Raw genomic sequence first — 22637 nt, forward strand, 5'->3', positions numbered from 1 at the left:
AGCGCTGGCCCACGTCCCACGGCACAGTGCCGGTCTGAGGCCCAGCCACGCCTCTCCCTGTCCAGCCTCCTGCCAGTGTGCACCCTGGGAGACGGCAGACGGTGGCTCGGGTCCCTGGTCCCTGCCACCCATGGGGCAGACTGAACTGAGTTCCAGGTCCCCAGCTTCAGCCCGGCCTGGACCTGGCTGTCGTGGGCATTTGGGGAGTGAACTCTGAGATGGTCACAGCTCTCAGTGTCTGTGTGCGTCCTTCTCTCTGAAAGAAGCTAAACTAAAACTCCTACATCCCCAGGAAGCAGAGGCCACGTCACACACAGGGAGGGCAGAGAGGGCCGCAGGATGCCCTGGCCGCAAAGCCGCCTCCGAAGCGGAGACCTGGCGTCTTACAGGTGGACAGTGAGGAAGCCTGCTCATGCACAGGACACCTCGGGGCACTGTCTTCCCGCCCCGTCCTGGCTCAATTGTTAGTGAATTCTTTTTGCAACAAATTTACAAGGGAGAAAGAAGTCCAAGGTCTCCCACAGAAAGAATCCAGAGTTCATTCTGGAGCCCTGAACTCCACTGGCGTGAACCCCATCAAACTGCTGCTGCGCGAGGTTTTTTTTTTTTTTTAAAGATTTATTTTTATTTATTTCAAGGATAGAGTTACAGAGAAGGGTAGAGAGAGGTCTTCCATCTGCTGGTTCACTCCCCAGATGACCGCAACGGCCAGAGCTGAGCCGATCCAAAGCCAGGAGCCAGGAGCTTCCTCCAGGTCTCCCACACTGGTGCAGGGGCCCAAGGACCTGGGCCACCTTCCACTGCGTTCCCAGGCCACAGTAGAGAGCTGGATAGGAAGTGGAGCAGCCGGGACTCGAACTGGCGCCCACATGGGATGCCGGCGCTGTAGGCTGGGGCTTTAACCTGCTGCGCCACAGCACTAGCCCCGATCTTTAAAAAAAAAAACACTATTTTTTGAGAGACAGCGAGATGGAGAGAGCTCCGGTTGGCTGATTCACTCCCCAAATGTTTGCAAGAGCTGGGGCTGGGCTGGGCCAAAGCCATGAGCTGGGAACTCAGTCCAGCTCCCCATGCCCGGGTCTCCCCCATGGGTGGCTGGGACCTGGTAACTGAGCCATCAGGCACTGCCCCCAGTGTGGGGGCACACAGAAGCTGGAACTGGAGGCGGAGCCGGGCGCTGAACCCAAGCACTGATTGAGGGCGCAGACGGTGTTTGAAACGGCATTTTCATCGCTAGGCTGAAACCTGAACCTGATATACTTCCCATTTTTTTAAGATTATCTGTTTTTTTGAAAGGCTGAGTTGCAAGGGAAGGGGCAGAGAGAGAGAGTCTTTCATCCACTGGTTCATTCCCCAAACGGCCAGAAGTCGGCGCTGGGCCAGGCGGAAGCCAGGAGCCAGACACTCCAACGCAGTCTCCCACACGGTGCAGGACCCAAGCACTTGGCTGTCTCCCGCTGCGTTCCCGGGCGCACTAGCGGGGCGCTGGCTCAGAGGTGGAGCAGCCGGCACTCATTGGTGCTCACGGGACACCAGCGTCACGGGTGGAGGCACGCCTCTGCGCCACGACACCAGTGCCATTTTCAGCTTTGGACGAATGAGACCACAACTTCACGGGCTTCTTTGCCGATGGTCCAAGTTCCTGGTTCATCACGTGCCACCGGACCCACTGCCGGCAGGGGTCGTCGCCTTCGTTTCCAGTGGCCATGAGAGAGGTGACGTGACCACGGCCACAGAGCTCACGGCCAGACAAGGGTGCGCACTTCCCCTGCCTGAGTTGTCCCGAGTGCGGGGACGAGGCACTGCGGAAGCAGCACAGCCTTTTTTTCTTTTTTTTTGACAGGCAGAGTGGACAGTGAGAGAGAGAGACAGAGAGAAAGGTCTTCCTTTGCCGTTGGTTCACCCTCCAATGGCCGCTGTGGCCGGCGCACCGCGCTGATCTGAAGCCAGGAGCCAGGTGCTTCTCCTGGTCTCCCATGCGGGTGCAGGGCCCAAGCACTTGGGCCATCCTCCACTGCCTTCCCGGGCCACAGCAGAGAGCTGGACTGGAAGTGGGGCAACCGGGACAGGATCGGTGCCCCGACCGGGACTAGAACCCGGTGTGCCGGCACCGCAGGCAGAGGATTAGCCTATTGAGCCATGGCACCGGCCTGGATCCTTTCTGAACACGTCCAGCTCAGAGAAGCCCCCAGCGCTCTGCCAGTGACAAGTGGGTACAGAGGACAGGGCCTGGAGGGGCTCGGGGGCCCTGGGGGCGCTCGCTGCACCAGTGGGGCCTGTCTTCCAGGCTCCCCCGCCCGACAGAACTTTACAGATAGCCCTGCTTCCCTAACAGGTAAATGCTCATTAAAAATCAAAGTACCGATGACCTGGGGGTCGCCAGCTGTGTATGGGAGGAGGGGGAGGGGGAGCCCTCCTGCTCCCAGACACCGGCGCTGAAACAGCGGTGCTATTTGACAGGGTCTAGAGCCCCTGTGAGCCCTTGGGACGGTAGCAAGAACACGGGGAGCAAGGAAGCACGCGTGACGCAGTGCAAGTGAGCAGAGAGCTGTGGGCACTGGTGCGCCTGGTCCCTCACACCGAGCTCCGAGGTTGGAGTCCTGGTTCCGTCCAATCCCAGCTCCCTGCTAACGCGCAGCTGGGGAGGCAGCAGGTGACGGCACAAGTATCCGGGTCCCCGCCCCCCACGGGGGAGACCAGACGCAGCGCCAGCCCTGGCCACTGCCAATGCTGGGGGCACGAACAAGCACATGGGCGGCCTGTCTCTGCCCTCTCCGTGTCACTCTGCCTTCCAAACGGGTCCGTCTTACAAAACAAACTTGAGGCAGAGGTTTCCTGTAGCAAAGCACAAGCAGACGCCTCCTTGGCACAGCAGAGCCGGGACGCCCGGCCACCGCAAAGCTGGACTAGACCTCGGGCTGTGACCAGTTCTCCAACGGCGGCTGTGCAGAAGCCTGTGAGGGCCGGTCCCCCCCCGAGGCCACCCCTGGACGGCAAAGGCTGCTCAGAGGAGCTGCCGTGGCAGGGCCGGCTCCTGCTCCAGGGCGTCGCGTGCGTGTCCAGAGCAACAGAGCCGCTTCACGCGCCTCACGGTTCTCAGGTGCTCCCTGGCCACACCCGGGGGCCGGCAGAGGCAGCCCCGGCCTCTCACTCGGCTTCTGGCGAGCTCCTGCGTCCGACGCTAAGACGCGCTGAGGTCGGCCGGGAGTGGAAGTCGACTTCGACATTGAGCTCCCGGCTCTGCAACGGTGAAGGTGCCACAGGGTGTGGAGACGGCCGCCCGTGGCCGCCCACGGCGATTTTCTTGCTTCCCCCTGCCCAGAGGCCAGCGAGCTGGTGAAACAGATGTGCCGTGAGGAGGAGAGGTTTTGGAGACAAACGTCTTCCAGGCGCAAAACACAGAAGGTCGGTGTGGAAAGCGGAGAACCGCACTGTGTAGAAACAAGAGCTCCCCACGACAGCAGAACAATAAGCCATTAAAAGAAATCAGAGCGAGCGGCCGGCGCTGTGGCGTAGCGGGTAGAGCTGCATCTGCAGTGCCGGCATCCCGTATGGGTTCAAGACCCGGCTGCTCCACTTCTGATCCCGCTCTCTGCTGTGACCTGGGAAAGCAGAAGATGGCCCAAGGACCCTGCACCCACATGGGAGACCCTGAGGAGGCGCCTGGCTCCTCCTGGCTTTGGATCAGCACAGCTCCAGCCGTTGTGGCCAACTAGGAGTGAACCAAGGATGGAGGACCTCCCTCTCCCTCTCCCTCCCTCTGCCTCGCCTTCTCTCTCTGTGTAACTCTTTCAAGTAAATAAACAAATCTTAAGAAAAAAATCAAAGCTAATGCCACAAGGACTCTACACCAAGGCAGCTTAAACACACACGAGAGTCACTCCCAGTTTGCCCAGGGTTTCTCTCCTCTAAAGAGTTCTCTCCTCTAAAGCAATCTAACGTCATCAGAACTGCCCAAGGCGCGCTTCCCTGCTCAGGTGCTGCCTGTCGCTGTTTAGGGAGTGACTGCCCATCTTCCCACCCTCAGGCCTCAGGATGCTTCAAACCTGTGGGCAGCTGCTCGCCCTGCTCACCTGTCAGTGGCCAGCGCTGCTCCGGGCCGCCCCGCTGGCTCCGACACCGTGACGGAGATGTCTCCAAGCCGGAGCCGGCTTCATGTTGCTCCTTTAGGTCTTCCCCGAGGGGCAGCACAAGGAGGCTGTCCCAGGCTTGCTCCGGGATCCTAGATGGGGAAAGAAAGCCTGCTCTCAGGGGCAGGGAGAGGAGCCCCCGAGGCCACAGGGCGAAGCTCCCAGACAGCAAGCAGGCTGGGCACGCAGCTCTTCTGCACGCACACCCTCGGCGTCAGAGCACCGGCCGTGCCACAGAGGGCACCACGTCACGGCACAGTGCTTCAAGCTGAGCCTGAACCCAGTCTGGAGCAGTCGCTCTGGCTGGCTGCAGCAGAGCCAAGCTGGAGGAGGAGGCCGGCTTTGTGCAACCCCCACCCGCAGGCACTCGGCACAGCACGGGGGGCCCGGGGGGCCCAGGGGGCTCCGCCACTCCCCAGACTCTGCCTCCCTCCGCCCCAGATGCTGGAGGTGATACTTCTGAGACACCTGAGCCATGGGCACAGGCCCGCCCCCCACGCTCCGTCTGTGAACGCGGTGGCACTTACAGGTGGGCGGGTGGAGGATTGGGGACTGGCATGGCACCCACTGTGTCCCCCACGTGGAACAGGCCAGCGCAGGGAGTGAAGAGGCGCTTGAAGAAGGGGAGAGAACCGGGTGGGTAACAGCAGCTCCACGTGAGCCACACCGGAACTCCCCGCTTCCCAAGGGAAGCGTGCTCTCGCCCAAACCCTCGGCAGTGCCCGCACTGCCGTGCGCTTCCTGCAGGAGCCGGGCGGAGGGTGCTGTTCTCGGAACTCCGCCCAGACGAGGAAAAGTGCGATGGCACCCAGCTCCCCGGCAGCGGAGACCGGGGCAGAGAACTCGCCCAGACGTTCCAAGTACAAAAGTCAGAACTGCTCTGGCTGGCCGGCAAGTCCGAGTTCGGGCTCTGCTCTGGGGACACAGTCACCTGGCAGACACACACCAGAGCCCTGTGGGAGACCGCGCAGGTCAGGGAAGGGGGGGACCCACCTGCCTCTAAGCCCACGTGCAGCACGGCTCCGGGGCTCCTTCCTGGGCTCCGCAGCTCTGCCAGGTTCCGGCTGACAGGGAAGCCTGCACTGTGCTCCCGTCCAAACTGCCACCACCGGCGACCCTCGTCTGTCGTCACCTTAACGACAAAGCTCTTCCCACCGCAGTCCGGGGGCTGCGACCCAGCACACAGCTCCCCGGACCCGGGCCTGGCACCACCCAGGTGTCCGCCCGCCCCCGGGACGTCGGTGTGACTTCACCAGCATAAAAACTCACAGACACACTTGGTGGAGTATAAGATACGGCCTTTTTTTTTAAAAGACAGTTCATAAGCTTTAAAAAGTACTCTCTCCAGATTATAAAACGTCAGTTAAAACTGTGCAGTAGAACAACGCGGGCGGGCAGGAAGAGCTCTGATGTGGAGGATTAGAGCAACACACAGCTGGGGAGGCTCCGCGCGGACGGTCAGACTGGACGCGAGCCAATCTTCCAGCCGCGGCGGGACGCGTGCCCTCTTCCCAGGCACGTGGCACCTCCCAGAGCCGCCAGCGCTGCTCCTGGCACCCAGAGCTCTATTTACAGGACAAGTGGGCTTCCTTCTCGCGCGGCGCAGGGCCCTGCCTAGCACAGGTGCAGGACGGCTTTGTTGATCTCGGGGTTTGTCCAGTCATTGCGGATGTCGTCCAGGTGGTTGTCGAAGTCCACCAGCGTCTCGTAGGAGCGGCTGTCCAGCAGCGACGCCGAGATCCTCTGCGCCTCCGGCCAGTCTTCACAGTAGTCGCTACGGGCAAACACGGACAAGTCAGCCTCGCACAGCAACCGTGGAGGCCCACGGGGTGGAGGAGACCACGGGCGCTGGGAGACAGGGAGGCCCGCGGGGTGGAGGAGACCACGGGCGCTGGGAGACAGGGAGGCCCGCGGGGTGGAGGAGACCACGGGCGCTGGGAGACAGGGAGGCCCGCGGGGTGGAGGAGACCACGGGCGCTGGGAGACAGGGAGGCCCGCGGGGTGGAGGAGACCACGGGCGCTGGGAGACAGGGAGGCCCGCGGGGTGGAGGAGACCACGGGCGCTGGGAGACAGGGAGGCCCGCGGGGTGGAGGAGACCACGGGCGCTGGGAGACAGGGAGGCCCGCGGGGTGGAGGAGACCACGGGCGCTGGGAGACAGGGAGGCCCGCGGGGTGGAGGAGACCACGGGCGCTGGGAGACAGGGAGGCCCGCGGGGTGGAGGAGACCACGGGCGCTGGGAGACAGGGAGGCCCGCGGGGTGGAGGAGACCACGGGCGCTGGGAGACAGGGAGGCCCGCGGGGTGGAGGAGACCACGGGCGCTGGGAGACAGGGAGGCCCGCGGGGTGGAGGAGACCACGGGCGCTGGGAGACAGGGAGGCCCGCGGGGTGGAGGAGACCACGGGCGCTGGGAGACAGGGAGGCCCGCGGGGTGGAGGAGACCACGGGCGCTGGGAGACAGGGAGGCCCGCGGGGTGGAGGAGACCACGGGCGCTGGGAGACAGGGAGGCCCGCGGGGTGGAGGAGACCACGGGTGCTGGGAGACAGGGACGCTCTAAACCAAAGGTGGACACGGGCGCCGACCCAACAGCTGCCCTTCTGAAGACGCTGTGAGAAAGCCAAGGGCAGCGGACCGGAGGTTTCTGGAAAGTGCCCTGGGGCCTGGGGCAGGCAGCCCGGCAGGCCCTGGTCCCCCAGTGGTCCGGCAAGGGCACGACACAGTGCCTGGAGAACACGCCGACTAAAAACCCAGGTGGACAGGGCGGAGCTGGTGCGGGCACACAGCCCGGCAGGCGTGGCACTCACTGGTGTGGGTCCCTGCAGCGCCATCTGCTCTCGTGGTGCTCGTACACGTGGATCGTGGGTGCTACGCAGTCCATCGTAAACTTGGTGTTGTCCACCTGAGCCAAGGGAAGACACATGAGGGAAGTGCTAGGGAGGGGCGAGGCGGCCCCCGGGGAAAGCCCACCAGGAAGGCGTGGCCTAGCGTTTCTGCAGGGTCAACTCCGAGCACTTGGCTGCTTCTCCACACCCCTCCCCTACCCTCCCCTGTCCAATCCAGACTGAAGCACAGGCCCCAGATGCGACCCACCCAGGCCCCCTCCTGTGCCCATCCTCCCCGAGGGCCGAGCCGGCCCTTCAGCTCAGTGGCTCTCACGCGCGGCCACGTCCCAGAATCATCCGGAAGCAGTGTTGAAACAGACTGCTGAGTTCTAAGGGGTCTGCGGCCGGGCCTGAAGACCTGCACTTCTAACAAGTTCCCAGGACGCCGCTGCTGGGCGGGGACCATCCCTGCTGGACATCCCTGTGCTGGGACAGATGCCACAGGGGTCTCCTGAGGACAGAGGGCGAGACGGCCACCCCGTAAGTAGCGCCAACAAGTGACTCACCATGATGAGAGCTGTGTCGCTGAAGCCTTCGGCAATCCTGGAGGCCACCTTCTCTGCGACCTGGTTTGGACTAAAGAGAGAAGCTGGTCAGTTCTCCCAGGTTCCCAGAGAGGAGCCGGTCAGTTCTCGCAGGTCCCCACCAGAGGGGAGCCGGCCAGTTCTCCCAGGTCCCCACCAGAGGGGAGCCGGCCAGTTCTCCCAGGTCCCCACCCGAGGGGAGCCGGTCAGTTCTCCCAGGTCCCCACCCGAGGGGAGCCGGCCAGTTCTCCCAGGTCCCCACCAGAGGGGAGCTGGCCAGTTCTCCCAGGTCCCCACCCGAGGGGAGCCGGCCAGTTCTCCCAGGTCCCCACCCGAGGGGAGCCGGCCAGTTCTCCCAGGTCCCCACCAGAGGGGAGCCGGTCAGTTCTCCCAGGTTCCCAGAGGGGAGCCGGTCAGTTCTCCCAGGTCCCCACCAGAGGGGAGCCGGTCAGTTCTCCCAGGTTCCCAGAGGGGAGCCGGTCAGTTCTCTCAGGTTCCCACCAGAGAGGAGCCGGTCAGTTCTCCCAGGTTCCCAGAGGGGAGCCGGTCAGTTCTCCCAGGTTCCCAGAGAGGAGCCGGTCAGTTCTCCCAGGTTCCCAGAGGGGAGCCAGTCAGTTCTCCCAGGTTCCCAGAGGGGAGCCGGTCAGTTCTCTCAGGTTCCCACCAGAGAGGAGCCGCTCAGTTCTCCCAGGTCCTGGTTAAGGCCGCTCAGCGCTGTCCACAGCAGCAAGTGGGCACCAAGACTGTTGGGCCTGACAGGCCCCGTGTGCCAGCCTGTGGGGACGCCGTGCTGTCAGGGCCCTGCGCCCCGGGAAGGGTCCCCGCAGGCCCAGGCATCACAGCCTCCTGGCCACCTTCCCCAGCTGCAGGCTGGCCAAGGACTCGGGCCGCCGGCCCCTCCACAGCTCCATGCTGTGGCCCGGCCCTGCCACCACCCAGCCTTGGTAAATGACATGTTCCTGCTGGAAGTCACAGAGCTGATTACAGAGGGGCTCCCGCGCCACTCGGCCGTCTCCAGTCATTCTCCAGCTCAGGAGGAGCGGCCCACCCGCCGTGGCCTTCTCCCTGGGGTCCGGACACCCCCACCCCGGCCGCAGCTCTGTCTTCACAGGGGAACGGCATCGGCAGATTCCCCGTGGCCAGGCCCTGCCCTCCCGCCCCTCCCACCCGCACCTCGTCCGTTCTTCACTTGGCTGCGGTTCTTGCTCAGTGCTCTGTGCAGCCCACTGTCCATGTGACCCCGAGGACACCTCCAGGAGTCCGCCAACCACCCACCGCCTTAGGGTCCAGCGGCCACTGTGTGGGCCCTCTGCCAGCTTCTGACTCCAGCATGCCTGTCCCTCTGCCCCCGGCCACTGGTCTCCCCCAGGCTACCACCTACGGCACGGGCTCCCTAGCTGGCCTCACGGTTCTAGACTCTCTGATCCGACGTGCCCGGAACGCTCTCCTCAGGTCCTGGAGGAGCCAGCTGCTGTGCTCAGCCTCTCCCACCGCAGGCCCGGCCGCTTCCCCACTTAGGGAGCCAGGCTCTCTCTCCTGGATGCCATCACCTTCCCGCGGCCAAGCTACCCACGTGCGGTCCGTCTGTTTCTGAGCTGGGAGGGCCACTCTGGAATGCTCCGACACTCACCCCTCGGCACGCAGTTTTTCTTTTTGTGTTAACTTATGTTTTGAAAGGGAGACAAACAGAGATGTATAGATGCACAGAGATCCTCCATCGCCAGCTCCCTCCCCAAATGCCCCAACAGCTGGGGCTGAGCCAGGTTGACAGCCGGAATCCAGAAGTCAATCCAGGCACCCCATGTGGGTGGCAGGGGCCCAAGTATCTGCACCATCACCTGGTGCGCTCCCCAGGGTGTACACGGCCAGGAAGCTGGATCGGGGCTAAGCCAGGACTTCAACCCAGGTGCTCTGCCCGGGACACAGGTGTCCCAGTGGCATCGAGGCTGCTGCACTGAACGCCTGCCCCAATGTCTGCCTTCTACAGCAAGATTTGAGACAGAGAGAGAGGGGAGCACTTCCGTCCGATGGTTCCCTTGCTGGGTGCCCGCAACAGCACGGGAGCTGAGCACTCGACCCAGGTGTCCCCACGGGTGCAGGGCCCACTGCCCCGACCTCCCAGGTCCATCAGCAGGCAACTGGCACTGAAGCCTGAGGGTTGAGGGTGCTACCCGCGTCTCAGCTTTCTGGGCGCACGATCCTAACAGCCGTGGCGAGACACTGACTGCTCTGGGCTTATCTAAAGAAACATGCCATACAACAACAATCCCTCCCTTGTGAACGGCCAAAAAGAGTAAACAGGAAATATTTATGATGAAAACAAATTATCTGACTACTCGATCTTCTTTTACAAAACTGAGAATTGAAGGTGAAATGCTGATTGTAAGTCTACAAATATGGCCCGGGACTGGCGCTCTGGTGCAGGCTACGCCTCTGCCTGCAGCACCGGCCTCCCACATGGGCGCTGCTGGAGTCCCGGTGCTCCACTTCTGACCCAGCCCCTGCTCATGTGCCTGGGAAAGCATCGGAAGATGGCCCAGTCCCTGGGCCCCTGCATCCCTGTGTGAGTCCTGGAAGAAGCTCTTGGCTCCTCGCTTCGGCCTGGCCCAGCCCCGGCTGTTGCAGATGGAAGACCTCTCTCTCTGTTTTCTTTCTTTCAAATAAATCCATCGACCTTTAAAATGACGGCCGACGGGAGGAGACCCGCGGGCCCACTGCTCCTGCGCCTCTGTGGCTCCACAGCAGCCGCAGGCTGTGCGCTAGGGGAAAGCAGCTGGCGTCTGCTGCGCGCACCCTCTTCTGGGGACTCCTAACAACACAGGCAGAGCTGCCTGTCCTCCAGAAACGTCCAAGGCCACGATCCCTAACACGGCCCTCCTACTCCCAGGCAAGGGGGTCAAGAAACACTCCTTAGAGACGCGAGCCAGCGGCAGTCGACGTGCCCAAGTCCTTGCCGTTCAGCACCTGTTTCCCGGGAACAGCTCCCACCGCAGGGCCTGCTCTGAATCAGGAAGTCACACAGAAACTCAACGTGCAAGAGGAGGCGGAACCACGGAGCGCGCCGCAGCCATGCAAGACCGGCCCGCAGAGCAGCACAGGGACAGGACACCTGGGAGGACAGCGGGCTTGGCCCAGGCCTTCAGGGGCACGCCATCACGCATCTGGCTAAGAATCCCACAGGAGCAGATGAGCGGGAAGGGCTCAGGGGAGGGCGGGAGGAGGAGGCCGCGAGGCCGCGAGGAGGCCCTGGAAGCAGAGCCGTGCACGGCTCTCCTGTCCTGCTGCTTCAGGCCTCCAGTCCTGGCCGTCCGCCCCCGACGTCTGGGCCTGCGTTCGTCCTCTTGGCATTTTCTGATGCGTTTCTGACCTTCACTGTACTTTTAATCAGCCGGTGGCACTTTTTTTTCTTACAGTTTCCTTGTTACCAGCATCTCTTTGGATTTTTCTTTTTCTTTTTTTTAAGATTTATTTTATTTATTTGAAAGACAGAGTTACAGAGAGAGGTAGAGACAGAGAGAGGTCTTCCATCTGCTGGTTCACTCCCCAGATGGTCACAACAGCTGGAGCTGCGCCGATCCAAAGCCAGGAGCCAGGAGCTTCTTCCAGGTCTCCCATGCGGGTGCAGGGGCCCAAGGGCTTGGGCCATCTTCTGCTTTCCCAGGCCAGAGCAGAGAGCTGGATTGGAAGAGGAGCAGCCGGGTCTTGAACTGGCACCCGTATGGGATGCTGGTGCTTCAGGCCAGGGCTTTAACCCACTGCGCCACAGCGCCGGCCCTGGGATTTCTACCCATATTCCAGGCTTACCTTTCAACTGAGAAGTTTCACACATATGCATTCCATGTTGTAAAGAACACAACAGGTTACAAAGAAGCATATGAAGTATCAGCTCACACGTCTGTGTGTGTGTGTGTGTGTTCATACAAACATATATCAAAACTTAACTGTGTAGCAGGCAAAGCTGCCGCCTGCAGTGCTGGCATCTCATGTCGGCAATGGTTTGGGTCCAGGCTGCTCCACTTCTGATCCAGCTCTCTGCTGTGTCCTGGGAAAGCAGCAGAAGATGGCCCAAGTCCTTGAGCTCCTGCACCCATGTGGGAGACCGGGAAGAAGCTCCTGACTTTGGATTGGCGCAACTCTGGCCATTGCGGCCACTTGGGGAGTGAACCAATGGAAGGAAGATCTTTGTCTCTCTCTCTCTCTCTCTCTCTCTCTCACTGTCTGTAACTCTACCTGTCAAATAAATAAATAAAATCTTAAAAACGCAGACTAAACTCTTCAAAGAACTATAAAAGAAAAGTAAATGTCTAATCACTTTTGGAAACTGTAGCCAGAAGAATAAAACTGGCATTTAAAATCAACCAACCAACCAAAAAAACCAAAAACAAACAACAAACAAAAAAAGAAGCCTACCATTTCAGATACCCAAGAACTCAAAATTTATTTTTTTGAAAAAGTTGAAGAATCTGCAGCCAATGAACTATCACAGAATTTGAAGAGCTGCTGTGTCGCACACTTAGTCTCACTTCTGGACGCAAGTCTGCCACGTTAGGACCGTCGAGGAGGGCGTCCCCTTTGCTCCCGAGCCAGCTCCCCGATACGCGGTGGAGCACAGGTGCGACAGGTGGACAGCACTGCGCGAGCCCCCTTCCTGACGGCCGGGGCCGGGCTCTGCACGTGAGCGAAGCCACACACCTGGTACCTAGTGTTCTGCTGACGTACTGCAGGCCAGGGCACATCCTGGGCGTGGACTCATAGCCACAAGATGTTTATGCTACTCTGAGTGGAGCTCAGAAGGGCTGGTGCCACGCCTGTCCTCAGGCCGCTCTCCCAGGCACATGCTGTGGCCGACCCCACAGGCTGGGGCCCCGGAGGTTAACCAGCAAGTTCCCCAGGACCTGAATCCAAGGCTACAGACCACAGACCTTACTCAGTAAGACACGGTTAATGTGGAGGTATTTCCAGAGCCAGGAGGACACATTTTCAGTTAGACCAGGTAGGGAGAGGAGACGACGTTCCAGATGCTGGACAGAAGAGTCTGCACCACTCCTGCTCCTCCATTACCAGACGGGGGCCTCTGGGACATTCCCTTCTCGGGCTGGAGCCTGAGGATGAAATGACCCGAGAGCCCGAGGCCAGCGTCACCTCTGTAGGGGGATTTGAGCTTCGCTGGGCAGGCCCGGGGGCCCACCTGTCTCCGCTCTCCAGTCTGCACGTCATCCCCTCTACAGACTGACACATGGCTGCCTAGAAGGCCCCAGGAGCAGCTGGGCGAGGGCAAGGCCTCCTGAAGGATGGTGGAGGCATCAAGGCTGGGTGAGGGGGGGCGGGAACACGAAGGTGGCGTCTGAGACGGCTGCAGGCTGAGTGGGAATGAGAGCGGAGGAAGCAGAAGGACCAAGCTGAGTCCAACGGGCATGGAGTCAGGAGTGGGGTTCCCATGCGGACCTGGCAGTCTGGTGCACTTCTCGCCCAGTACCCCGTCCTGCCTGCAACAGCAGCTCGGGGGACACAGCTCCATCTGGGAAAGCCCTCCTGCCAAGTCAGCACTGTACTGCTCCCTGGGCAGTGGGGAGCCCTCAGGGCAGCCCTGCCTTACGTGCAGCCCCACCGCTGTGTGCCCACCAGGATCACTCTGGCCTCCTGGTCTCCACCAGGCCAACTCCGGAGACCCTGGTTCAAAGGACACCCTCCCCTGGGGGTCTCAGGTCACGGCTCCGGGGCGAGTTCTCCCTGGTGCACCTCCTGGTGCAGTATCTTCAACCCAGTCGAGTAAGGGCGGGGCCAAGCGTGTTTGCTTCGCTCAGCTCACACTGGTCAGCCTCTCATGTAACAAAGACCAAGGTGCACACGGTCCCATGGGCACCCTCCTGCTCAGAGATGGACAGCTGAGTCGCTGCCCAGAGGAACAAGGTTATTAAGACATGCACTGGGGCTGGTGCTATGGCGTAGCGGGTAAAGCCGCCGCCTGCAGTGCTGGCATCCCACATGGGCCGGTTTGAGTCCTGGCTGCTGCACTTCCAGCCCAGCTCTCTGCAATGGCCTGGGAAAGCAGCAGAAGATGACCCAAGTCCTTGGGCCCCTGCACCCGCATGGGAGACCTCGAAGAAGCTCCTGGCTTGGACTGGCACAGCTCCAGCCGTTGTGGCCATTTAGGGAGTGAACCATCAGATGGAAGACCTCTCTCTCTCTGCATAACTCTGACTTTCAAATAAATAAATAAATCTTGGAAAAAAAAAAAAAAGAGAGAGAGAGAGAGAGAGATGCAATGAGGAAGTTCCACCTGTAGGCTCAGAGTAAGAACGGCAAGGCAGCGGGAAAAGCCAAAGAGCCAGGCTCATGGGGCCCTCCTGGGCCCTCCACCGCGCCCACTAGAGACAGCCACGACGGGGCACCACCTGGATAAAAGCATCGAAGTGGCAGCAGAGACCACATTTTCTCTACAGTATCAAACCCGAGAGCCCCAAACCCCAAGGCTGGGTCAGTTCTCCCAAGACAGTAGTGTTCCCTGCGACCGCGCTGCCCATGTCACGGCCAGTCTGGGAGGGGAAGCAGGTGGAGCAGAGCGGGACAGAACCTGAGGCCTCAACTGTTGCTTTCACTGTACGAATCCCCTTCAAGCGATATAAAGAAGACACAAAACAGAATCCCAAAGTTAATATAAATGTTTAGAGTCTCTGTGTGGAACTAGCCACACGAGAATTCCCTTCCAACACTATAAACGAGCACAGAAGGTGGGGAGGGGCGTGCACCCCATACGCTGCATCTGGAGCCTGCAGAGGGTCGACAAGCGGCCCCCAGGCAGGCGTGGGTGCGGGACCACCCTCCCGCCCCCAGGGGGCTCACCCACTAGCATACCTGGCATCCTTGACGCGCTCATTGGCTTGATAGTAACCAGCGATCACATAGCTATTGTCTTTGCACCAGGAGTCAATCTGAAATAAGAACAGAAACTGGGAAGAAAGGTGAATGACGGCCACTCCCTCCCGGACAAGCAGGGCAGGCGTGACCGCACCCTGCTTCCCTCCCAGGAGAGTGAGGCGGGGGCTCAGAGGAAAACTCAAATCCCACATCCCTCCCCAGCCCCAGGCCAGGCCAAACAGACGGCCCCCCAGGGCCCTGTGGGCGCTGCAATGCTGGGCACAGGGAACTACTTCTTGCCCAGCCCAGCGAGAGGCCCCTCCGGACGAGGTTTTGAAGTCGGGTACAGGCACGCGCAAGCACACTTCACCGCCACGGCGACGGTGCGACCCCCAGTGTCTTCTGCGCCGCTTTGAAAAACCGCTGTTCTCACCAGACCCAGCTGCCTGCAGCTCTAGCGCCATTATTAAAAACAGCAAAAGGTCACCCTGTTCGCCATCAGGATTTTAATATGCCACAACAAATTCTAGTCTCAGTCTGCTGAAGAAGAAGCAAACTGACACGTTTTTACTTTTTTATTTTTATTTTTTTTGCTGTGAACCAACTGGCTGAAAGTGTGAGTGTCCGCGTGTGCTTCACAGAGCACAGCCTCTCGACTTTGTCCTGAATTCAGGGGCAGGACTCTGCCCGACTCCTTTCTGACTAAAGCAGACATCACAAGGGTTCCAGTCCAAGGGTCCCCGGCTCGCACAGGGATTAGAACATTTCTGGCCTCCCCAGAGCTCACAAATGACCATATTGGGTCAACACCGGTCCCCTGAACCACCGGACATTCTGCTTGTCTACCCAGATGAGCACGGCTACGCCCCCAAACGAGGACAACGGCGCCTTCCCTGTGGCTTTGCAGCAAACCACTGCTCACGACCGAGAGGCTCTAGGAACCCTGCGCTGCTTCCACTGTCTTCCTGACTCCCCTCCAGGCAGTGCCACAGGGCCGGGCTCTAAGCCTGGGACTCGGCCCAGGCCCTGACCCTCGGGGCAGGGAAGCTGGAAGGGGCCCTGGTGTCTGCCGACCCGGCCACCTCCACCTGGCTCTCAGGGCAGTGGTCTTTGCGCCACTCAGACTGGCGGCCTCAGTTTCTCACAGCCCAGGCACAGCTGCAGACAAGGCACCTTCTGAGCTGACAGCTCAGACGTCTCGATGGGTCGCAGGCTGTGCCCCTTCCGGAGGTGCCGGGGAAAATCCGTCCACCTGCAGAAGCTGCCCACGTCCTGGGGCCTGTGGCTGCAACACTCTGACCTCTGCTTCCAGCCCCACCTGCTGACCCCTACCCTAACCGCCTCTTAAAAGGGCCCAGGGATTCCACTGGGCAAACACGGAGAATCCAAGGTCTCTACATCTACGACCCGTAACTTACACTTATCTGCAAATTACCCCTTCAAAAAATGTTTTATTTTCAACTACTTGGAAGTCAGACAGACAGAGGGAGAGAGAGCCAGAGAGGCAGAGAGAGAATCTCTTCCTTCTGCTGGTCCTCAGATGCTCGCAAGAGCCAGGGCTGGGCCAGACTGGAGCCAGGAGCCAGGAGCTCCATGTGGGTTTCCCATCTGGGTGACGGGGCCTAAGCAGCTGGGCCATCAGCTACTGCCCCCTAGGGTGCGCGAGCAGGGAGCCGCGGAGCAGGGACTTGTGCGGGGATTCTCTCCACGACACGGGGGTCCCCAGTGGTGGTTTAACCCGCCACGCCACACCGCCTGCGCCTGCAATCGCCTTCTGCTACGCAAGGCCGAGGTCAGGATGTAGAGACTGCTGGTCATCACTGGCTGACCACAGGCACGCCACGGACATGCAAGGATACAGCTGTCTTGCTATGACCATCCTGGACGAGCCCCGGCAGCAACCTCTGCTGAGTGCTCTCAGCTGCACCGGCCCCTGCTCTGGCTGGCGACAAAGGTTTGAGGGCACAGAAAGGACCACTCGGTGACAGGCACAACACAGACCTCAACCTGGGCCTCGCTTGTGGAGGTGCGAGCTCCTGCATGGAAAAACCCTAAACGCCATGACCTCCGAAGAGGCTGCTTTTAAAGTTAGCCAGGTCACAAAGCGCTGGCTTGCTTCAGAAACTCCCGAGTGACTCAAACAACAATCAAGTCAACCGTACGAGGCCGGATGCACGGTCTTCCAACCAAGGAAGGCGGAACTCGAAAGGGAGGAACAGACAGCCTCAGGAGGGGGAGCAAGTTCTGTTTTATTTTATTTCATTTGAAAGGCGGGGAGAGACAGACATCTCTTAACTGCTGCATTTGCTCCCCAAATGTCCACAACAGCTGGGGCTGGGCCGGGTGGAAGCCAGGAGCCTGGAGCTCAGTGCAGGGACCCACATGCTGCATCACCTGCTGCCTCCCAGCGCACATTAGCAGGAAGCAGGAACCGGAAGTGGGTGCGCGGGCAGGGCCGTCCCCAGGGGAGCAAGCTCTAAGGGGAGGGGCGGAGTCTTCTCTGCTGGAGGGAACACAGAAGCTGACAGGAGGAGACGAGGAGTGCGCCGAGTGGTGCTGCACAGGCAGGTCTGGCGCACGGCGGAACCCCGTGGGCAGCTGCCCGTGTGAACGCCTGCTGTGCACCTCGTGTGAGAGCGAGGGAAGACAGATCTGTGAGCCGAACGTCGCTCACGCGGCCTCACTTCTCCGAGGGAGAGCTCGTGGCCACCGTGGCGTCAGCCCTGCGCCTTCGCTCCAGCGCCCCTTTGGCTTGTTCAGTTCCTCACATACACAGAGCTGCTGAGGGCACGGAGGCCCCACGCGTCCCGTTCCCGTTCGGCGGCACTAGGAGCTCTCGGCACACTTGCTGTTTACGTGTCGTCTTCCAGGCACCACTGCAGCCTGTGGTGACCGCAAGTCCAACAACCATGAAGAGGGCAAGGGCAGGGGCCTGGCCAGAGGGGCTCCACTCCTGAACCTGCCACGCTCCCAGACCCCAGGCGGTAAGCTGCAGGCCTTCCTGCCTGCGGCGACACACGCAGGGCGCAGGGACCGTGTGCCCCGGAGAAGCCAAGTCCTGCAGTCAGCCGCACTTCCCAGGGACCAGGGCCGGGCGGGGGCCTCTCTCCTGCCAGGGGCATCTGGACATTGGTAGCATCACGTGAGGCCACACTGCTGTGGGTTTACTGAATTTCCAGTGTGGCCTTCTGTCGCCACGGCAGAGCCGGACCAAATGACTTCATGGGCCTCGCGCGGCCGGTGGGCTGGACTGGCCTCACCTGAGCTACAGCCGTGCAGGAGCTTTGCAGAGAAAATGGAAGGGGAACCGAGCCGGTGCCCCACTCCCAGGTGGGCACGCGCATGCCCTGGAGAGGGCACGGGCATGGGGGGTGTGGGCGATGCCTGGAACGCGACAGGTGCCCCACTCCCAGGTGGGCACGCGCATGCCCTGGAGAGGGCACGGGCATGGGGGGTGTGGGCGATGCCTGGAACGCGACAGGTGCCTCGCTCCCAGGCGGGCACGCGCATGCCCTGGAGAGGGCACGGGCATGGGGGGTGTGGGCGATGCTGGGCGGGGGCACAGAGGGGGGCATCCTGGCCTGAAACGGCAGGCAGGCAGGCGGCCATCTGAGGGCTCCCAGCAGAGCTGCCCAGAGCACAGAGAGGCTTAGAGAAACAGCAGGTCCACGCTAATTTTCCTCCTAACGTTTTATGGGTTTTTGCTATTAGAAATAATTCCTTTGCTACTTACGTCATAGGGTTATAAGGATAAATAAGATAATAGGCATAAGTACTTAAAAAAAACAAAAACCAAAAAGCCTCCAGAGACGCACGGATTTTTTAAAATGGAAAATTATAATGAAAAGCCTCCTTAGGAATCCCATGTTGCCTCTGACAGACTGCAGATCAAGCCAGTCTTCCCCATTTAGCAAAATAATTCCAGCACGGGCTCCCTGAAGAGCAGGGCGCCAGGAGAACAAGGCCTGGTTCCGGCTGCCTGGGTCCAGACGCCCGGCCGAGGTGCTGTCTCCTGCAGCCGAGAGCCCGTGGACCGCGGCTCTGCACACCGAGGTCTCGCCGCCTCCAGGGTCTCGCCGCCTCCAGGGTCTCGCCACTAAGTCCAAAGGTCAACACCTGACCGGCTTAATGAGGCTGTGACCTGTTGCGAACCCCCCTAGAGGTCGTCCACTGGCACTGCACTGGCACCTCTTCTGTCTCAGCTGGCTTTGGCGATTTTTTTAAAAAAGAAAGTTTTACTTATTTCTTAAAGATTTGAAAGAATTAGAGAGAGGGAGAGACAGATCTTTCACCCACTGGTTCACTCCCAAACGGCCACAACAGCTGGAGTTGGGCCAGGCCACAGCCAGGCCACAGCCGCGCAGGACAACACTGGGGCAGTGGGTTTCATGGCCGAGGAGACCCAGGGAGTCCGGCTTGGCCCGACACGGACACTGCTGGACGTGAGACTCACCAGCCAGAGGCCTGTGTGGGGCGGTGCTGGGAGCCTGCAGTCTGGAAGCGGCAGGGGCACAGCCAGAGCAGACCCCCCCTTCATGCTCCGGCCGGCGGCAGCACACGGCCTGCATTCTGAGCCCAGGTCCCTCCGGGCTCCTTCCTCCCCGGTGAGGGTTTGGAGGCAGCTCTGCTCCGTGGGGAACACTCGCGTACGGTGATGCAGACACACTGTGTACTGCTCACGTTGGCATGGTTAATTCTCTCAAGCACGGCTCACACCGCGAGCGGGGGGAGGACAGCTCCGAGCAGGGACTTGGGACGAGAAGGCTGAGCGACGCCGGGTGCTCCGAGCAGCTCCAGGAGCGCAGGCCTCGACGGAGGCGCTACCGCGGCCCCGGCCCCTGCAGTCGCTCTCCGTCCACACACCTGCCACAGGCAGGGCGGCTTCCCCTCCGTGCAGGGCCCCAGCAAGGCTCACGGGCTCTCACGGTTTCCAGTCACGGGGAAGCCACGGGCGCCCACCTCTGTCTCGGGCCCGTCTGTCCGTCCATCCTCACACCTGTTTTCAGCCTTCACTGCCAGGACTTCCTCATGCGACCACCTCAAGCGAAGGCACCCCCCGGCCGGTTTCCCTGTTTTCCCAAGGCACGGCACCACCACGAGCCAGAGACCCAGGTGTCCCGGTCACGTCCCCTCCCCCAGGCCAACGGGACACAGCGTGCTCAGCCACCTCCCTGCCTCTGGTCTTGGGTGTACCCCATCTCCAAAGTTTTTTTTTTTTTTTTTTTAAAGATTATTTTATTCACTTGAAAGAGTTACAGAGGGAGAGAGAGACAGCGAAGGAGAGGGGGACAGGGAGATCTTCCACCTGTTGGTTCACTCCCCAGATGGCCGCAATGGCCAGGACTGGGCCGGACCCCAGCCAGGAGCTTCTTCTGGGTCTCCCAAGGGCGCAAGACCTGGGCACTCGGGCAAGCCTCTGCTGCTGTCCCAGTGCATCAGCAGGGAATGGTTTGGAAGTGGAGCAGCTGGGACTCGAACCAGTGCCCATACAGGATGCCGGCGACACAAGCAGTAGCTTTACCCCCCACCCCAGTGCCGGCCCCTCCCCAACACTCTCTAGACTGAAGGCCAGAGCCATCGCTCAGACACAAATCTGAGTGGCTCCCGCTGCCCGAGGAGGAGCCCAGCACCCCCGGCCTCACGACACCGGCCCTGTGGGAGCTGCCCTGAGGAGGTGCCCAGCACCCCCGGCCTCACGACACCGGCCCTGTGGGAGCTGCCCTGAGGAGGAGCCCAGCACCCCCGGCCTCACGACACCGGCCCCGTGGGAGCTGCCCTGAGGAGGAGCCCAGCACCCCCGGCCTCACGACACCGGCCCCGTGGGAGCTGCCCTGAGGAGGAGCCCAGCACCCCCGGCCTCACGACACCGGCCCCGTGGGAGCTGCCCTGAGGAGGTGCCCAGCACCCCCGGCCTCACGACACCGGCCCCGTGGGAGCTGCCCTGAGGAGGTGCCCAGCACCCCCGGCCTCACGACACCGGCCCTGTGGGAGCTGCCCTGAGGAGGTGCCCAGCACCCCCGGCCTCACGACGCGGGCCCCGTGGGAGCTGCCCTGAGGAGGAGCCCAGCACCCCCGGCCTCACGACGCGGGCCCCGTGGGAGCTGCCCTGAGGAGGTGCCCAGCACCCCCGGCCTCACGACGCGGGCCCCGTGGGAGCTGCCCTGAGGAGGAGCCCAGCACCCCCGGCCTCACGACGCGGGCCCCGTGGGAGCTGCCCTGAGGAGGAGCCCAGCACCCCCGGCCTCACGTCGCGGGCCCCGTGGGAGCTGCCCTGTGGGAGCTGCCCAGCACCCCCGGCCTCACGACACGGGCCCTGTGGGAGCTGCCCACGCTCTCTCTCCTGGCCCTGCCCTCCGCACGCCCCGTGCTCCCCAGTTCCCCACTCTTCCAGCCCACTGGCCTCTCCGGCTTCTCTCCTGTCGGCCTTGTTGCCGCCAGAGCGCGCCTTCCGCCCCGCCCTTCCAGCTCCGGGCTCCTCCTGGGGCTGCCCACCGCTGCCCGTCCCCCCAGGGCTGCCCACCACTGCCCGTCGCCCCCCCCAGGGCTGCCCACCGCCCCCCCCAGGGCTGCCCACCGCTGCCCGTCCCCCCCCCAGGGCTGCCCACCGCCCCCCCCAGGGCTGCCCACCGCTGCCCGTCCCCCCCCCAGGGCTGCCCACCGCTGCCCGTCCCCCCCCAGGGCTGCCCACCGCTGCCCGTCCCCCCCCAGGGCTGCCCACCGCTGCCCGTCGCCCCCCCCAGGGCTGCCCACCGCTGCCCGTCGCCTCCCCAGGGCTGCCCACCGCTGCCCGTCGCCCCCCCCCAGGGCTGCCCACCGCTGCCCGTCGCCTCCCCAGGGCTGCCCACCGCTGCCCGTCGCCCCCCCCCAGGGCTGCCCACCGCTGCCCGTCCCCTCCCCAGGGCTGCCCACCGCTGCCCGCCCCCCCAGGGCTGCCCACCGCTGCCCGTCCCCCCAAGGCTGCCCACCGCTGCCCGGCCCCCCCAGGGCTGCCCACCGCTGCCCGTCGCCCCCCCAGGGCTGCCCACCGCTGCCCGTCCCCCCCCAGGGCTGCCCACCGCTGCCCGTCCCCCCCCCAGGGCTGCCCACCGCTGCCCGTCGCCCCCCCCCCCAGGGCTGCCCACCGCTGCCCATCCTCTCCCCAGGGCTGCCCACCGCTGCAGTCGCCCCCAGGGCTGCCCACCGCTGCCCGTCGCCCCCCCCCCAGGGCTGCCCACCGCTGCCCATCCTCTCCCCAGGGCTGCCCACCGCTGCAGTCGCCCCCAGGGCTGCCCACCGCTGCCCGTCGCCCCCCCCCCCCAGGGCTGCCCACCGCTGCCCATCCTCTCCCCAGGGCTGCCCACCGCTGCCCATCCTCTCCCCAGGGCTGCCCACCGCTGCAGTCCCTCTCTCCGGGCCCCGGCTCCCCTGCACAAGCGCTGCTGGGGAGCCCAGCCCCCTGCCCGCCTCCCCCGAGCTCCCTAGGCCACAGAGCAGCGCGGACCGGCCGCAGGGCCCGACGGAGCAGGTGCGCACACGCCGCCGCCGCGCCCGGGGGGCAGTTCCATCCACGTCCCCGTGTCCGGCGCACAAGGGACAGCAAAGAACTCCGCCCACGACTCGGTTCACCCCACGCCGTGTCCTGCGCTCTCGGGCCGGGACCCCACACCCGCCCGCCTCGGCGTCCCGGCGGCGGCAGCCCCTCGGCGCGGGGGGGTCTCCAGCGACCGCCGCCCCTCCGGGCCAAGCTCCGGGGCCGTCGCAGTCCGTCTGTCCCGCGCGGCGCACGGGGCGGCGTCTGCTCCTGCCCGGCGGGCCGGGCCTCGCCCCGCTCCCCGCCCTCCCGGGCGCCCCCGGGCCGCGCTTACCAGGGTGAGCGCCACCTCCAGCATGGGGGCGAGGGCCAGCGTGCCGTGGAACAGGGGGATGCAGTCCACGAAGAGCGTGTGGTGGGCGCCCGCGCCGCCCAGGGGCAGGTGCTCCTTGCGCGGCTTCTGCTTCTCGGCCACCAGCAGGCCGTTGACGGCGCAGTGCGGGTACTTGGCGCCGTGCAGCAGCATCTTGCAGTAGGCCTGGGTGGTCAGCTTCACCCCGGGCATGCTGAGCCCGGGCCGGCCCCGAAGGCCGCGGCCGCGCGGCTGAGGCCTGGGCCCGCCGCCCGGCCGCGCGGCGCCTCACCGGGACGCGGACGAGGGCGAAGCGGCCGCCTGGCGCGGCCACGGGCCGGCGAGGCCCCGCTGGCGGCCCGGCTCGGGCCTCGGCTCAC

At 62.9% G+C, this 22637-nt stretch overlaps 1 protein-coding gene across 1 annotated transcript; it reads right to left on the reverse strand.

The window, feature by feature from the left end:
* Window positions 1-5411: 5411 nt before the first annotated feature.
* Window positions 5412-22509, reverse strand: EMC8 (ER membrane protein complex subunit 8). Its single transcript, XM_062176856.1, has 5 exons — window positions 22240-22509; window positions 14393-14469; window positions 7520-7589; window positions 6936-7030; window positions 5412-5904 (listed from the first exon to the last, which is right to left on the reverse strand). Exons 1-5 carry the CDS (start codon window positions 22468-22470, stop codon window positions 5745-5747), a joined length of 633 nt encoding a protein of 210 aa, XP_062032840.1. The 5' UTR covers window positions 22471-22509; the 3' UTR covers window positions 5412-5744.
* Window positions 22510-22637: the final 128 nt, after the last annotated feature.

Source organism: Lepus europaeus, chromosome 19 (assembly GCF_033115175.1).
Source record: "Lepus europaeus isolate LE1 chromosome 19, mLepTim1.pri, whole genome shotgun sequence".
Taxonomy (NCBI): Eukaryota; Metazoa; Chordata; class Mammalia; order Lagomorpha; family Leporidae; genus Lepus; species Lepus europaeus.